At 37.9% G+C, this 18,697-nt stretch overlaps 1 protein-coding gene and 1 long non-coding RNA gene across 2 annotated transcripts in view; one reads left to right on the top strand and one right to left on the bottom strand.

Annotated features, from left to right (window-relative positions):
- The window catches only part of LOC106719784 (E3 ubiquitin-protein ligase mib1), a 142,764-nt gene extending 124,466 nt beyond the window's left edge, over positions 1-18,298 (top strand). Inside the window, 6 exon segments of the mRNA XM_045680112.1 lie at positions 15,185-15,443; positions 16,109-16,295; positions 16,802-17,121; positions 17,205-17,435; positions 17,437-17,748; positions 17,989-18,298. Coding sequence (XP_045536068.1) covers positions 15,185-15,443; positions 16,109-16,295; positions 16,802-17,121; positions 17,205-17,435; positions 17,437-17,748; positions 17,989-18,129 — 1,450 coding nt within the window. The 3' untranslated portion in view covers positions 18,130-18,298.
- On the bottom strand, positions 5,322-12,661 carry LOC106719997. Its single transcript, XR_001357440.2, has 3 exons — positions 12,447-12,661; positions 7,233-8,317; positions 5,322-6,265 (listed from the first exon to the last, which is right to left on the bottom strand). It is a non-coding gene; the product is annotated as an uncharacterized LOC106719997 (long non-coding RNA).
- Positions 18,299-18,697: the final 399 nt, after the last annotated feature.

Raw genomic sequence — 18,697 nt, 5'->3', positions numbered from 1 at the left:
CTAATATACTACGTCCTTTACAGTATAGCTATCTAGTTATATATAAGATATAACAAATATGTTGAATTACTTAAGGTTTAACAAAGCATTTCAGCTACTGATTTATTTAACTTTACGTACGACATCTAATAAAAACAATAAAAACGAGATCTTTTGTCGTGAGGAATAAGGACTTCAATTAACGAAAGGTAAAATGGTATTTTTACACAATAAAGTAAATAAATAGCACCTTTATATATTTATTTTAGTGACGTTAAATATAATTAGCATATTGAAGTTTTGATGTTGACAAAAATTTACAAAATCATTAATAAATAAAGGCCATTGTATGGAGATTACTAGCACAACGTACTTTATATAGTAGCTATGAAACTAGGAGCCGACAAGTTGTAAGTAAAGTGGCGGCGGCATTAAGTGCCATACTTTAATGGTGATCAAACGTTCGTTACGTCACAACGCGCACCGAGCCCCCATCGACCAATAAATGTTAATGGCACAAGCGCATGCCACTACACCGCATAGCATATTTTACGAATCATTTCGGTCGTGCAGTATGATAATAATCTGCTATCTATAAATTAAATATCCCTTTTTTTACTTACATCTAATTGTGTGCTTCGAACGTCACCCCCCAGGTAATCATAATCGTACCGTACTATAATTCGTCCATTACCATCGGATCATTGGAGTCTACAAACAATTTAGTATGTTTGCAAAACTAAATAAAGTAAATGGATTTTGATTAAAATCGCTGATATGCCTGCTATTTATGTGTTCGTGGGTACAACAAGCACACGCATTGAGTAGCTGTTGCGTGATTATAAGTGCAGACGTGCGCGAGCTCATGATTAATTTGAATACGCGAGCTGTACGAGCACGAGCACTTGCCTCTGTTGCTGCGGACGTGTCTTGAAAGCTTACACTGTTCTAATTTAAACTTATCTCAGTCTTCTCTGCAATCAAAATGCTCCAAAAATATATTTACGAGGTTGTTTCTAAACGCTCGTACCGCCGCTATTTCGGTCAAAGAACTTAAGGGGCTGTGCAACAAAGGCATAAGTTGCGGCTAATTGTTTAAAAGATAATTTGGCATCGCTTTATTATCCTTTCTGTGGACCGGCGCAGTCCGCAGCAGGCGGCACGTTACTGATGGCTTGTTGGCTTGGTCCTGTCTCCCGCCCGGCGCGACCCCGGCCCCGGCACGCCTGCCACATGTGCTGCTAATTACTCATTTAAGATACGCTTACCGAAAACATTGTTTAATAGATCTCTGCAGAATATGTTAACCACGACCCTTAAAATTAATTCAACATACTCGTATACTTTTAATAACTATCGGGGAAACGGCTAATATAAAAGACTAGCCGTTCTCGTGCGGCTTCATCCGCATAAAATGTTATACAGAAAAAAAAATTGTTTTATTGTTAACATTACGTCAAACTTTCAATTGCAAATGTCAAAATTCAAATGCTGAAATGACAACGAAGGCCTTCGCCGTTGGCTGAAATTACCGTTACCATGGCAACCGTCTATCTTTGTTGCTTCGCTTTTGGCTTGCAATTTTTATCCCTTTCTCGCATAACATTTATTTTTCAATTGACTCACCCCCCAGTTTAATGGCGTGAAAATATATAGTCTAAAGCGTGTCGTAAGTATAGGGCTTTTTATTAGAAAAAGAATTATTCTAAAATCTGTCGTTATGACTACCACCCGGTGTCATAGAGAAGTGTGTGTTTACGCTTTATTATATTAGTATATTAAATTTATACACAAGTATAGTAACAATGACCAATTAATCTCATATCCAATTTGATCACATGTTAAATTAGTCTAAGATATTTGAATAAAGACACGACCGGAACCAAGTCATAAATTTCGATTGAGCTTTCACAAACCACACGAAATCATACGTTTTAAAAGAACAGCGTCAATGAATTAGTTTAAATTTAAATTGATCATGCCATCTGTTGGATAATTGTGAAAATTCTTGCTGTTGGTCTGTAGATGTTTCTCTCGTACTTAATAAATTTCTATAGATGTCGCATCTGTAGTTAATGTTGCTAGGCTGAATAGATCATTCTTAGGAATTTTATTACAAGAGAAATAAACACTCTTTTCAACTTTAAATTTCTATCTCAGTAAATCTATTCATGTAATTTGTTATGTTGTCTATTGTCACTGGACAGTAGATAGTGGTTCTCGAAGAATTTACTAAGATTATATACTAACAAGTATATTTATTATTAGTGATGCAACGGATGTCTGTTTCCGTTTCCGCAAGTGCGGAAGTTCCGCATGCTTTTCAACATCCGTTTCTGCTTCTGTTTCCGCAACTTTTATAACGGAGATAAAACGGAACTTTACGACGGCTGAGAGATCCAAATGCGCGGCGCGAGACGCGCAGTCCGTGCGCGGCCTTTCGGCACTTGTCGCATTTGTTTGTTTACGTACTTTTTCGTGAATTTAAGCGCGTAATATTTTCTGCTGCTGTTTGAAACAATTAGTTTCTCTTGCTGGAGTAAACTGTATAGTTGTTGTCCATATAAAAATTGACAACTGACAAAATGTGACTATTTCATACTTACGAGTTATTAAATGTACTTTTGAATAAGTGATAACCATGTAATGTATCATCATCGTTATTATCATCAGCTCACTATATATTCCCACTGAGGGGCTCGGAGCCTACCCCAAATTAGAAGTGACTAGGCCATAGTCAACCACGCTGGCCCAGAACGGGTTGACTTCACACATGTCATTAATTTTTTTCTCAGATATGTGCAGGCAGCATCACTATGTTTTCCTTCACCATAGGAACGTCGGATAAATGTACATATCTAAATCGAAAAACACATTGGTACATAGCGGGATTCGAACCCAGGCCCTGCAGATTGCAAGTCAAGTTCCTAATAATTATATATTTTTCTAATCTAGATTTGGTGTTTTTGATACTTAACACATTCACTGTTTACAAAATAAAAAAGGTAACAGCTGGGAGCCAAAACTTTTTATGGTGAATTTTTATTTAGTATATCTGGGAGTGTTTGAATATATAGATAAATTAATAATGTTTTTTGTATTTGAGCGCTAGGGATTATCATTTTGAGCGCTAGGGATCATCATTTTGAGCACTAGGGATGGCAATGGTTTAGTTCACTAATACTCGTATGTAGATATTTGTTCCACGATCGCATTTCTGTGTACAAATATGTTACAAGATTTTGACAAAGTCAAGTTTTTCATCAAATTCCAGAATATTGAGTAAAACATGTAATGAAACTAATCAAAACCAGCTTTTATCTTCTCGGTTCAAGATCTTGTAACATTTCATACACACCCACACATACACACACGTATACACACACACACATAAAAATAAACGCATACACACACACGTACACACATACAGGACATATATATATTTAAAAAATATACATACATGACATAAAGTTCAGCCTTAGCTTCATGTGATACAAGATATTTGTATGTTTGCCTCCGTACGAACGTGGTACTAATCACTAAAACATTGTAAGAATTAAACTAATACTCTTTTTCGTTAGTTGACTATATTGCCAGAGTGGCCACACAAAGCAACATGGACTTGTTTCAAACGCCGGTGGCTTACTGGCTACTATAAAGTGAACGGGCCCCTTGCTCGGATCCGAGGGGGAGGCGCCGCTACTAATAGCTCAGCCCACTCGCATTCGAGTGGTCAGCAGTGAATGTATTAATAAAGAAATATATTTGTCGTTTATCAACACGAGTGGTTTGGCGAACATTAATTTGTAAATAGTGTAATTTTGTTTCCTGAAAATAAATAAAAAAAAACGTATTTTAACTTATTGCAGCACAGTACGAGTAAAAATACATATATTGAAGGCTAAGGGACACCGATATCCAATGCCTTAATAAATTAAAAATGAATACAAACTGTTCTTACCAAAAAAAAATTTTGTAAATATGTTTTTTTTTTATATTTACACTTCTGCTTCCGCTTCCGTTTCTGTTTCCGTTTCTGCTAAAATTTAATTTTGACATCTGTTTCCGTTTCTGGTTCCGGTAAGACACTTCCGTTGCATCACTATTTATTATGTATCAGTCTACATACTATACATACTTACAAATTAGATAAGTTGTTACATTGGATAAATAAAACATTTATTAATAAATATCCTTAGTAACTCTTTCGAAACAGACATTGTGGTCTGGACCAATGTTATGACTGAGTAGCATGTTAAAACGATTAGCTTGCATTATTTTACTATCTTACTAATGTTATAAATGCGAATGTTTGAATGTATGGATGGATAGATGTTTGTTAGATGGTATCACCAGAACAGCTCCATAGATCTAGCTGATATTTGGCATAGAAGTAGAACATAGTGTGGGAGAACACATAGGCTAGTAATTATGTTTTTTTAATTGCGCACGGACGGAGTCGCCGTCAGGAGCTAGTATGATATAACCTTTGTTAGATGCATCTAAAAACATGCCTTACTTATTATAACTATAACCTATGTCACTCCACACACCTCACTCGTCAAAATCGGATACCTCATTCTTACAGACACGAATACATTAAAACATGCGCGGAAAAACCCTCCAGAGTTAGTGGTGTGGTTGAGGATAACAATTCTAGAAAGTGTGAATCTGTCGTGAAAGCTGCCGCTGGACACATAATATACTTACTTTACTTGTTTGTGCTTCAGTCAATATCTTGACTTCAGTAAATAATTATTGTTCATCTCTAATAATGATTTTAGTTATTAACTTAGTGAAATTTTAATGCTTCATCGTATTTTGCAGTATAAAGATAACAAGTTTAGAATCTTTATATTTTATCAAACATTTTATATCATTTAAGTTCTGAGGGATAGGAGATGAGGATTACCAAAAATATATTATTAATTAAATTTTATTTTTTAATAATCGGTATCACCATTAAACATAGTTAACATAATATAAATCCGTAGCTGGTAAATCCGATATTGTTCTTCTAAAATATTTACTATGCATAATTAAAAATCGTACCAATCAATTAAATTCGAAAAAAGTTGGAACACAAAACAGGAAAGACATAACTTTTGCAATGTATTCCATATATGCAAAAGGGTAATGTACAAAATTACCACATATATCAATTTTATTATAGCATAAGACCAGTCAAATAATGCCTTAATCAACATATATTATATAATTCATAAAATACTTATTTATATAGTAGCATCATAGTTACTGATTATAAAAAAATATAAAAAAAACCTAACATAACAAGTTTTTAAAGTAACAATATTATAAATCAAGTTTTTTATTCATTCTTTTACCGGTACGGTTTTTAACTTTTGACTCTAAATGTATCAGTTATGTTCTTTTTACAGCACTGCATACAGCACACGTAGCTTAAAAACATTTAATGTATGCCATTCGTTATGACAAAACTACTTTGAAAGAAACATTCATATTACATTTCCACGTAATGAAATTGTATACGAGTTGATATTAAATTTAAAATGCACGTGAATAGAAAAGGCGAGAGAAGTGAGAGAAGCGAGTCGGCGACGCCGGCCCCTGGACCGCTGCCAAAGATTCCTGCGCTGGTTATTTTAGCACCGGCCGGCGCGAGGTGATGTCATAACACGATCGCTGGCCAATCCAGAGCTATATGTCTTCATTCAAACATCAAATCATAATCTATTTTATTGCAACACATTAATTTTCCACAGGCCAACAACATTTTTAAACCATATATTATAATACTAAAAAAAAAATATTGTCTTTTAACCCTTCGGATACTCACACCATTCGCCCATACAGTGTTTAAAAAAATAATACGTAACCGAATTGCACGTAAGTAACTCTATTAAAATGGCTTTGACTAGCTTTCATTATCCCCCTGTCTAGTTTCGTATTCTTTTGTTAGAAATAGTCGTTGCGGAGATGCATGAATAAATTGTTTTTCAAAGGCGATATTTTTAAGTCGAACATTATGCAGGAACTGGTAGGTCAAGATCCCTTTCTCATAGAGCGCTCCTTTGTGCGCTAGTTAAATGCGTGCAGTATTAAAGGGCTCGGGCCGGGTCGATCCCGGGTTTATAGCGCGGAACGATGTGCGCTATTGAATACGGCGGACGTCGTACAGCGGACCCGGCGTCCGAGACGTCGACGATGGCGCCCGCCGCGGCGCGCCTCTCACGTCCTGAGAGCCGCTCATTGTAATGCGCGCGCGCTGTCATTGCCCCAATCACGCCGCCATGTCCAGCTCCACCTAGTAAAACAATACACGCAAACTTATTCTTAAATAAGCCTCATAAATTAAGAGAAATGTTGATCATTGTCAAAGTACTGAATTGCATTGTCAACTTACTCTCAATTTTCTTCGAACTTTAAGCAATTTGTTTAACTGTCCAAGATCATGCAATTTACCTTATTAACAATCATCTCTACAATGTTGCAAAACAATATCACAATAAGGAGACGTTAAGAAATTAGAAATTAAATGTAAGTATACATTTTACAACTCACAATAATCTGATTTGAAAATACAACTAGCGAAATTCTGAAAATCCGAAACATAATAAGTAAATAACAGATAAAAAAACGACCATGCATATTTATATATTGTGTTATTATTTTAATGAATGCGATGGAAACGTTTATGGTACAAAAACTGAAGTTGCACACAAAAGATTTGTATCCGTTTTGAACATTTGGTTGCATCCACTAATATTTATAATATGCTGTGAGGTAAGTTGAAACAATGCGGGGAACAAAGCAGTGCGGTTCGTAAGAGCACAGAAATGGGTGGACAGGAGGTCACATGCCGGGCGCGCTCCAGATGCGGCGCAGGCGCGGCACACAACGACTCTTTTTGTGTCCCACCCGTTTTTTTGCTAACACCCTGACACTGACAATATCATATTTCTACTGTGATACCTCTGTCCTGTTCTAATCTATATATTACGTCTAAATTGTATTATTCTGAAATGAACAAATGTTAAAACTCATTTTCAACTCTATACAGTTTGTATTCTTTTACACGCAAGTAATGCACTTTAAATTAAATAGAACTGTCAAATGTTTATAAAGTGCATTACAGATCTTTCGGACATTGACGTCGCGCCGCACTTTTCTCCATAGCTAAATATAATTTTGGTCTCGGGATAAGTTTCTAGCTCCGGCCGGCGTCGGAGGTACGTTTATTTATGTTTCCCTTAGTCAGAACCGCTACCTACTCTGCGCCAGATGTTATTTTACGACAACTCGGCAGCCGACGAACAATTCCCGCTTTTACTTCAACTTTAAACGTTTTGTAACCGCACACTGTAACTCAACGTCGACAACGAAATTGGAAGTATTGTTTATTTTGTTGAATCGATAAAACTTTGTAAACAGTTTTATTGTCAATTTCAGTTTATCAAATTAATTCAGAAATCACAAAAACAGAGAAAGAATTACTTTCAGATGACGTAACGTATGTTTTTATTTGAATAGCACTTTATAATATTAAACACAAATCAGGTCCATTAGTTGGATGACACGTATGAAAGTAGCAGTGATCCGCAGCGGTGGGTCCGCCGGCGCAGCTCCATACTTCTTTACATTCCATATGAATAATAGCACTATGGGAAGTAAGGAAGCACGGAACTAGCGCAAGGCTCAATTTTCTATCTTCATTATGTTGCACTGTTTGTTCTTGCACTCGGTCGGTGTTGCCATTAGTTATGACGCAGCGCTGCCGCGGCGAGGGCCGCACGCGTCACGGGCCCGATGGCCGTCCGTGTGAGAGGGTCGCGGCGCCGCGGCGCGCCTGTGACCCGACGAACAGCTCGGACGGCACTGGCAGCGCGCTCGCTGCGCACGCGCACACTACCTCTAAAAATGGATTCAACCGCCGGAGTTCGCTTTCGAGTCGCGAGTGCCGTCCATTCCAAATTTGTATTTTCCCAAAATAGACCGGACGACGGGCGTCCGTCGGATCGGTTTCCCGAACGTGCAGCGACCTGCAGCTCGCGGCGTGGCTGCACGCGTGGCGCAAGGGCCGGCCACAGTGCCGCGCGCTGGAGTCTCTTATGTAAGGCGCAACGCGCACCGCGCCGCTTGGCGACCGTATCGGAAATAACCATGGGCTCTGGGCAGGGAGCTCGTAGCCGCCGCGCCGGGCGCCACATGTGCGCGCTCCCGTCGGCGTGCCATCATCTCGCTGGAGGGGAGGCTATAATTAGTTGCGCGCCATCTACCACCGTCACCTCCCGCGGGGTAGTCGGCCTATACATAGTCCAGATCACAAGATCTGGCAATCCTTTGCGTTCACTGACCTCTGAAACATTAAGACAACATTTATTTGAATTGACTCAATAGATATTCTATTTGACTGGTAAATATTATTAATAGAACCAAAAAAAATCATCCTTCAAAAGAAAACAATCAAAAATTTACAAAGAATTGTATGAGAAAAAATAATAGTAGGATTTGATGAGGATAAGCGTAGGAGTAAACTGTCGAAGTAGTGGCGACGTAATGTAGCCGAGAATTTCCGCCGTCGGCTGTAAAGCGCGCCGCTACGCCCGCTCACTCAATAAAAGAATTTTGGCAAACTTTTGTAGACAAACAAGTGGGACGGCGGCCAAGTCATCTTTGTCTACTCAAGTAACGTAGTTTTGTTAGCATTTCAATACTGGGATTCTTCAAACTTGTCAACATAAAATATTTTTTTATCAAATTTAGAGATGTTGATGGTTAAACAATATTAATTACGTCGATTTAAATAACATACAAAATTAATAAGTGACGCGGACGACGGTTAGAAATCGGTTTTATATTAATACAAAATCTATGATTGAAGTTAAGCTACTATGACTTGATTTTAAAGATGGAAATAGAGATGATCGCAATTTAATCTCCGTCGAATGAATATATTTTTATAGAGCCATTGCAATTTCATAAGAAATACAAATTGTGCTCTAGAGTAAAGAATGGTGAAGCTGGCCGCGGAATAAAAACGTCCAAAGAACGCCTGTTGAATATTAATGCGACATTGTTATTGGCCGCAGTTGTCCGTGCTGCCCCAATCGCACATTTCCATAACTTACTATTCCGGATCCGCGGGGAATCGGCTCACTGTCGTAGGAATATGATCACTTACGTCGCCCGCACGTATCGTATTGACCGTGTAAATTATGTATCGTCGCGCCTGTCTCTAAATTATTCATTAAATTAAATTTTAAAGTAAGCGAGGAGCCGGGCTTCTAATCGGCTTCGAAGTACGTGATGCATCGAAGTGGCGCGGGGTGATTCATGGACCGTTCCCGGCGCATCAGAGACAACGCCACGCTGCCACACCGCGCCGCCCGCCTTCGGCCTTTGATTTATATCCACTGTATATTTTACATAAAGCAGCGCTCTCTGCGCTCCGCCAATGGTATTTTTAATTTTCCTGTACCAGAAGATTTATTTGATGTAAAACAACACGGTTTGTGACTAAAATTATGAAAAATAAAGATCGTAGTTAATATACACGCCCCAAATTATAATTTTGCACAGTACTTCAAAATACCTTTTTTTTTTAAAATTAAAACTTATCTTTCATTTTGTTGTATTTAACTTTATTAATCACATACATTGTTAAAACCTACATGTTGTAATACAATATTTGTATTGTTGATCGGAAATTTCTTACAAATCACGAGTGGAACATACTCAGTGGGCTCACATTGAACACTTCAATTTTTCACTCCTGTTCTTAAAAAAAATTAACATCTTGCAAAAAAAAATTAATTTCAATCCGATCAAGTCAAAATTGATTTTAGCTTTTGTCGTACGACGTTTTATTTTTAAATTGTATCATTATTGAGCGTTGGCTCATTAAATGTATTTTAATGAACCCGACACTATTTTTAATTAATAATCCTAATAGTATGTACACTAAACACCTTTTTTTATTCCTTTAAAAGGTAAAAATTTGTGCTTCGGAGTATATCTAGACATTTGTCAAATTGCTACGAGGCAAGATAAATCCATCGCAAAAAGTTATCGGACTACTACGATATTGCGGTTGTGGGTTCGAGTTCCGAAATTCGACAATAGCGGAGTAAAGATTGAATTAGGTTACTAGTTCAATCTTTACTCTCATTTTGAATGGTTCCAAGAAATGTTAGTAAATTAATTTGAATAATCTGATAAAATTTATATCTTTTAGCAAGAAAATTAAATAAATGGAATTAACCGAAAACTCTAGACATCTGTATAGTGTTAATGTTTAACTTGCGGAATAAACGACGTTTAATTCTACGAATTAATAGTATCGAAATCATTTAAATAAATCAAAATTGGGCTTATAATAACTAAGAATATTTTGCCTTGGCAAGGATCAAATCCAAAGAGATGCTATGCTTTAGAGTGCTCAAATTCTTAAGTATTATGTTCAAATCTCGTTGACTTCATTATTTTGTTGAATTCGCCTACCATTTTTTGAACGACAATTTGAAATATTCGTTTGTTCTAATGAATATGAATACTAATGGATCGTTTGAATTTTAAAAAGACATTAGAATAAACTTTAAATTTCATTATTCGACTAAGCGTACTGACAAATTGTAAGCCAAAAAAATAAAAAAGTGATAAAAAAAAGCTCTGCGGATAGAACAAAAAATTGTTTTACATTTTTAAACACCATACGGCCAACGTCACATAGAACAGCTATAACGTAAATAAGAAGCAAAATATCACTTTAAAAGTTGAATTTTAATTCCAACAGTCTGTAAACTATCGAGAAATCGTTAATGAGTCGATAAAATGAATATCATGTTGAATAAATATACAAAACATAATATTTGATTTACATACGCAAACGAGAAATTTTAAATCAAACTTACTGTGCCAAGGACTCAAAGTTATATGACGTGGGTCTGATAAATATGACAGAATCCGAAAGCCCATTCGAATCATTTTCCTTTGTAATAAAAATTCAAGTAAATTATAATGCTTCAAGTTTAAAGACGTCACGTTTTAAAGACAAGCTTCTTAAAACTAAATAATCGAAGAATGAATTGAAATTACCTATTTCAAATAGAAAAATATACGATATTGACAAAGGTTTCTTAAACTCCAAGATACAAATACAACGCAATAAAAAATCTTGAAATAAAACTAGTCTAAAATAAGCAAAAAGAATAAGAAAAGCTTACTCCAGTGGGATATTGTAAGAAAAAGTTTGTTGAATTTTTCGTAAGTGCTCATTGCATTTCCACCGTTAGGACAATATCGACAATCCGGCACCGGGATTCAGGTCGCTCGTAAATTTCCCTAACTTACCGAATATCTGCAAACCGTTTCCTAGCTATTACATAAAAAAAAAGCTTTTGCCTTATATAAGAGAAAGTTTCGCCGCTGCGAACGTAAACGTTTTTGTATAGCGCTAAACTGATTTCAAATTATTTCTATTTCCTACAGTAATTACTTTAAGGTAACAAATAGAAACGTTTTAATACCAAAGTATGCTATCGTATTTTGTATGCTATGTAAAATTTTACTAATATTATAAATGCGAAAGTTTAGATCGATGGATTTTTGTTTGTAGTTATCTGCGGTAAGGCTCTACTGATCTTGGCAGAGATGTGGAACATAGTCTGGAAGAACATCTAGCCTTCTTATCAAAATTTCTTTTAATTCCACGCGGACGGAGTCGCGGGCAAAAGCTAGTAATTTATATAAATTAATATTGAAATATCTGATTATGTCTTAGTGCTAACGTTCACTAAGTTATTGAATCCCATATGTTTTGGTTTCAAAATGAAGTATAATAAAAATTGTCTCTAGTCTGACTGTTGGACTACCATATGACAGTTATAAGGGTGCCAGGACAAAGTAAACAGAATAGAACATATAGTTACAATTAAGCTATGTAAACTTGCAATTAGTCATGTTAGATTTTTAAAGTCGTTAATAGTCTAGAGAACAGAATTGTTAGTGTATGTTAAAACTCGTTTTTCATATGCTAATTTGTTAAAGATTCTTTATTTTAGTCATATTTCTTTCCTATTAAAAAACGCTTATTTAAAACGATGCTCGTGTTTTTGCAAAATATACGTAAGTAAAATAACATCTCAATCTATTTATCGATAAAAACATATGGTTGAAAAAATTCAATGGCGTCATATGACTAAGAAGCCAGGAACGAAGCGCAGCTTCATTGTGGTGCATGCCATCAACGTTTTACAGCCTCGGGACAACAACACACACATACTCAATACATTAGACTTCATTTAAACAGGCACCATTTAATAATTAAGCGCTCAACATTTACAGTCACATAATTAACAAGAATAATAAATGAAAAAAAAACAAGGATAAAACTTTACCATATTACTATGTTTCGACACAAGTTGCATTGTATTTGAATTAATGAAGCTACGTTAAAACTGACAACCTTCATTATCTATATTACTTACCACTGTCGTATAAATCTTATCAATTGTGTATCGAGTCAGATTTCAATTCCAATGCGATCACTGTTTGGTACAATGTTGGCTTTTCACATATCGTACGGTGACAAGAGAAGTCGCGTGGGGCACGAGGCGCACCCGGGCCGCGTGGAGGACGACTGCGCTTGCGCAGTGCCCACAGCACGACGCGCACGCCGCGCCGCGCCGCATGAGCGTGCGCTGCCGACGCCCGACGACGTTTGACCCTATTTAATTAGTTCGTTCGTTTTTACTCTTCGAACGTAACCGAGCATATTAATATGTACACCAACTAATTCATTGTTGTCATTTACAGAATTATTACTACCAACTACAGTTCAAATTCCTTCAGATGATATTCGTTGCTTCACAAAATATATGATCGAATCGATTAGAGTTCGGTTTTACTGAGAAACTCAAAACACAGATCAGTTCAGCCGCTGCATTTAAATTCAGTTAACAACAAATTCAAAGTCTTGATCTATTTTTGATCCGAGTTCATTCACATCTTACCGGTGTCGATTTCTGCAACGGCTATTTTAAATAACTTTACAACTATGTTGTAAGAAAGTTTAAACAAAATTTCTGAATTTATTTTCCCGTAGTATTCATCAAATGTAACTTACTTAATATACTTACGTAAGAAAATTCTTAAAAATGCACACTTTCCCGTTGTCATCAACATCATTAGTCTCTGTCTGGCCATTACTGGACATAGGCATTCCCCAATGATTTCCACAGTATGCGGTCCTCCGTCTACCGCGTCCAACTATTTTGCGCACTGTTTTGTTATTCTGGCAAACTGTGTTCTGCAACTATAAGCATCTCAACATCATCAACCTGCCCTTATTCCTATGGAGGGTCGGCGCAGTATGTGCTACTCCTCCATACATCTCTATCAGCCGTCATAACTAAATTCACCCCATTCCTACGTATATTCTCCTTCACACAGGTCATCACACGTCATCAGGCGTCTAAAATATGATATTTCTTAACTTCAATTAATTTGAATTCATCGCTTAAGTTTTCGAACATATACGAATTTCAAGTTTCAATATACCATTCTTCGAATATGGATCAAACACAGGATTCACGGTTCAATAGACCGAATCAATCACAATTTGAAACTCACACAAGTAGACGTAGCCGCATCGCTTGACATAAAATAAGTTAAGACTTCTATAGATTTGATTCGTTTCACTTCTTTACATGGCAATAAAAGAAAAATCGTAATTTATAAAGATCTAAATTTTATTTTCCGGCGGGTCATTGGGCCGATCGAATCAATCAGCGCAATGGGAAAGAATCGGTGGGCCGATTGGCACAACGGGAAACACCCTTTCCGGTAGCTTCCATTTCAGGTTTCTACTCCGTATAAAAGTTTATACCAAAAGTAATATTTGTTTTAAAATTAATATAATAATTTCATCATAAAAAACATCATTAAAACTTTTCACATTTTGTCAATTAAAATAATAATTCATAACAAATGCAAGCCATCAATTAGCCAATCTGACAATTAACATCAGATATGCATCGCATACAAATCTTCCAATTATTTTTGCCAACTATCAATTAGTTTTTTGTTTTCAGTGCTCACGGATTAATTGAGCGACCTAGCGATGTCACGGTTTTGACGGCACAAGTTATTATTGTAGCTCTGTAAATATAAGGATATATTTGCTGACCATACAACCTTAAAATAATTAACTTGTTTTAATACAATATATTTCCAAGCAGGTCATGTTTATTTCAGTTTCGTACATAAAAAATTTCATTTATAATGAAAATATTTTGACTTCGCAAATAACAAAATCTACATCGTAACAGACAGAAAGGTTATAAATTTGAGTTACGTATTAATTGTAGATCGTAAGTAGAAAGTGCCGTTATCTCAGGCTTTGAGTATCTAACGCACCGCAGGGCATGAACATTCGTTATGTTACCGCGCGGAATATCCTAACTTCTCCCATATCGGTCGACACAATTTATATTATTACGGTGTTCCATTGTATGTTTTGGTTTCCGACGATTTTGATATTACATAGTTAAGTGCCAATCGCATGATTATATTTACTGTATATAGCAAATTTTTCCTTCTATTCGACTTTATCGACTTGGTTACAAGCAAAAAAGTTTGCAAGATTGTTCGTAAAATTGTCTTTGAACCTTTATCATAAATCGTTTCACATTTTTCTCTCGACATTTCATAATTCATACCGTAGACCATTCCAAATATTTATATTTATACATCGGCAAAAATTGGATAGAAGTTAATAATAAGACTCAGCAGGGGGTTTCAAGATTTAAACTGGCCTTGCGGGGGTGTTAAAAGTTCGATTGCTCCGTGAAACTTGAGCCAAGCTTCGACTTCTCTTAATTCAACTTTTTTGTTACTTTATTTTAACCGCTATTCTCTAGAGGGCTTTAACGGCTATAGATAATAAACATACTGCAGCATGTTTCAACTGTAATAAATTGTACTTTTCTGTTAATGGTTATCTTACTTCTGACTAATATTATAAATGCGAATGTTTGGATGCATGGATGGATTGATGGATGTTTGTTAGAAGGTATCTGCAGAACGGCTTAACGGATCTCAATGAAATTTGAAATAGATGTATATTATAACATAGTTTGGTAGAACACATAGGCTACTAATTTTTTATTTATTTATTTTTAAAACGCCAAACAAAATCACCAAAAATAAATATGTTTTGTTTCAGCGCTATGAAAATAATGCTTGGCAAGTTGCCCCGTCCGTGGATCGTGGACGACGCGAAGGACGACGGGTACACAGCGCTGCATCTGGCGGCGCTCAACAACCACGCCGAGGTGGCCGAGCTGCTCGTGCGCGGGGGTGCGCGGCCCGACCTGCAAAACGCCAACCTGCAGACCGCCTTGCACCTCGCCGTCGAGCGCCAACACGCGCAGATCGTGCGCTTGCTCATCGCGCACGCAGCCGACCTTAACATCTGCGACAAGGTACCGCGACTGATACTCACCACACAAACTCTCCTTAAACGTTTACCAAAAGACATGATGTTTTATGATGTTACTACTATATTCTGCCATATTTGAAATGTAAAGAAAATAACAACTTTGGACATCATTTTGGAACGTGAAAGGAATAATTTGGGAGAGAGTAAATCTCTTCTCATCTTTTTGTAGCTGTGACAAGTTTTCATGTGCAGTGTAGTACGTGCTTGTGTAAAACAAATTGGAGTAGCGTGAACGGCGGCGGTGGTGCGGCGGTGGTGCGGCGGGCGAAGGCCGGTCACTTGTTATGCACCTTCCACCTCCTGCTGTGTATTGTTGTTATAGTTTAGATTAGACATATTTATGTAACATTTTGCAAACATTTACTATATGCACTTCGCTCGGAAACAGGCTACCAATTTGCATAAAAAATTGTAATATACGAGTATCTCAATATTTAGAACGATAAGTTTAAATTGCTACAAGTCATAAATATACAACTTAATATAATGTCGAGTCAATTGTTTTTAATGAAATGCTTCGAACTTTGTCACATTTTTTCGCCAGTCCCCTGTTTTGTCTAAACTATGATTTTTTTTTGTCATAATAAATAGTTTTACTTGTCTATTTACTGATGCGAATGGCGGTAATGGGGAATGGTAATGGTGCAGGACGGCGACACGGCGCTGCATGAGGCGTTGCGCCACCACACGTTGCAGCAGCTGCGGCGGTTGCAGGAGGCGCGTGACGCGGCGGCGCTGGGTGCACTTGCGCACGCACACGACAAGAAGTCCTCTGCTTCCATCGCCTGCCTGCTAGCCGCGCACGGCGCCGATCTCACGCTCAAGAACAAGAAAGGTCTCTGTTCTCTGTCATACACTGTTTACTACTACTCACAATTTCGCACCAGGAGCTATCCAGAACTGATTATATGTATAGTCGGGACACAAATTGTGCGAGCGCACATTAGCTCATGAGTAATAGTTACCAATTCTTTATAAAAAAAAAGACGATAGCCATTCCCTTAAATGAGTTCTTGATAAGGAAACAAGACAAGAGGAAAATGATACCTACTTTGCAAATCTTCAACTGCTTCCCGGTAATTGCTAATAAAACTTTTTCGACAAGCGCAAAAAGTTTCCGGCTGCTCGCTTTAATACGACGATTTGGAAATAAAATTTATTGCGATTCTTTTACCAATAATAAATGATTGTTTATATCGTAGAAAGATTTAATAAGAAAAATTTAATTAAACACATATTTTAAAAAAATATCAAATTACCAGCAGTTATTCCTTCAGTGACGAAAAGTTCGAGGGATTCAATACAATCAAAATATCAAATATCAAAGCTTTTTGATTCCAGGGCAAACTCCACTGGATCTGTGTCCCGATCCTAATCTGCGCAAGACGCTGACGACATGTCGCAAGGAAGGCTCCGGGGTGACGAGCGACGAGACGCCGGAGAGCGAGGGCAGCTCGTCGGGCGGAGGCGCCGGCGCGGGCGCGGGGGCGGCGCCTGCAGTGGCCAGCACCAGCGCCGCCGCCCCGGAGCCGGCCAGCGGCGAGCCCTCCCTGGCCGCCGACCCCACCGCGGACGAGTGCCTCGTGTGCTCCGACGCCAAGCGGGACACCATGTTCCGCCCCTGCGGACACATATGCTGCTGCAACGTCTGTGCCGCCAGGGTACGTTGAACAAAGTCGTTACATTTTTCAGGTTTAATGTAACCTTTTGCTCTCATTATCCATTAATTGAAATGTAATTGTAGGTGAAGAAGTGCCTGACGTGCCGCGCGGCGGTGAGCGGGCGACAGCGCGTGGGCGAGTGCGTGGTGTGCTCGGAGGCGCCGGCCACGGTGGTGTTCCGGCCGTGCGGCGACGTGTGCGCCTGCGCCGCCTGCGCTCCCCTCATGCGCAAGTGCGTCGAGTGCCGCACCCCGCTGCAGCAGCCGGCGTTGCCGTCGCGTAAGTACACGTTTCACATGAATATGTACCATATACAAACGTGACAAATATTTATCTGTTTCCATTGACTCGATCTCAGTGGAGAAGGAGAGCAGCAGCAACTTGGCGCAGGTGCAAGTGAACAAGGGCCAGCCGGCGCCCACGCAGGCCGCGCCGCACCACATGAACAACGGGCTGCGTTCCACCCTGCCCGCCGCCTCCGCCGCGACCCCCGCGCCCCCCGCGACCGCCGTCACACCCGTCGCGCCCGTCACTCCCCCCGCACCACCTGCGCCCCCCGCACCCCCCGCACAACCCCCGGCCGACGTGCAGAAACTGCAACAGCAACTCCAAGACATCAAAGAACAGGTAATATCATATCACGAACGGAAGACTTATAGTTTGTCCTAAACTTTTTTTTTTACTTTAAATTTACATTTGAAGTTAATGTAAGAGCATTAAATAAACCAATAAGCATGACACGTGTCACGTTTTTAATGGTTACACGTATTTACAGGTTTACATGACACGTTTTTAATGGATCTCTAGCGCCGTTTAAAGTCTGTTTTTGACGATATCGTTTTAATTTGAATGAATGTTTGTGTGCAGACGATGTGCCCCATCTGCCTGGACCGGCTGAAGAACATGATCTTCCTGTGCGGGCACGGCATGTGTCAGATGTGCGGCGACCGCATCGCCGTCTGTCCCATTTGCCGCAAACACGTCGAGAAGCGCATCCTCCTCTACTAGCTCTTAACTCTTCACTCACATACGATTGACAAACACTCGCTACTTAAACCTCTTACTACTTATTTCTATCAACAAAGCTATATTGATGACTTTGTGGCAATTAATATTACAATTTTACTGTATACAATCAAAACTGGTTTTATCTAACAAAATCAATTGAAAATTTTTTAATGGAGATATTTCAAAAAGTTATATTATCCAACCAGATTTGATTCACGTGAATTCTTCTCATGTGAAATGTATTGTAAGCATTTATTATGTGTAATCTCTTGGCTTTATCATTAAAATTGATTATATTTATAGAAATATAGTTAAAGTGCGTACATTTAAATGTTTCGTTATTCATTTATATAAGTGATTCTTCACTGGAATGGAATTAAACTGAATTTAATAATTAATAACACTAATGAAGTTGATGTTAATTCCATAAATATAATAATATTCTTCTTTTTACTCGAGTATAGCATTTATTTTATGTAGTTAATTAAAAATTATCATTATTTATATATGTTTAACGCATATAAATCTTAAAAAAGTACTAAATCAATGTCCTCGTGATTATTATGTA

Source organism: Papilio machaon, chromosome 1 (assembly GCF_912999745.1).
Source record: "Papilio machaon chromosome 1, ilPapMach1.1, whole genome shotgun sequence".
Classification (NCBI taxonomy): Eukaryota; Metazoa; Arthropoda; class Insecta; order Lepidoptera; family Papilionidae; genus Papilio; species Papilio machaon.
Note: the sequence above shows the minus strand (reverse complement) of the source record. Positions and strands in the feature narration are given on the sequence as shown.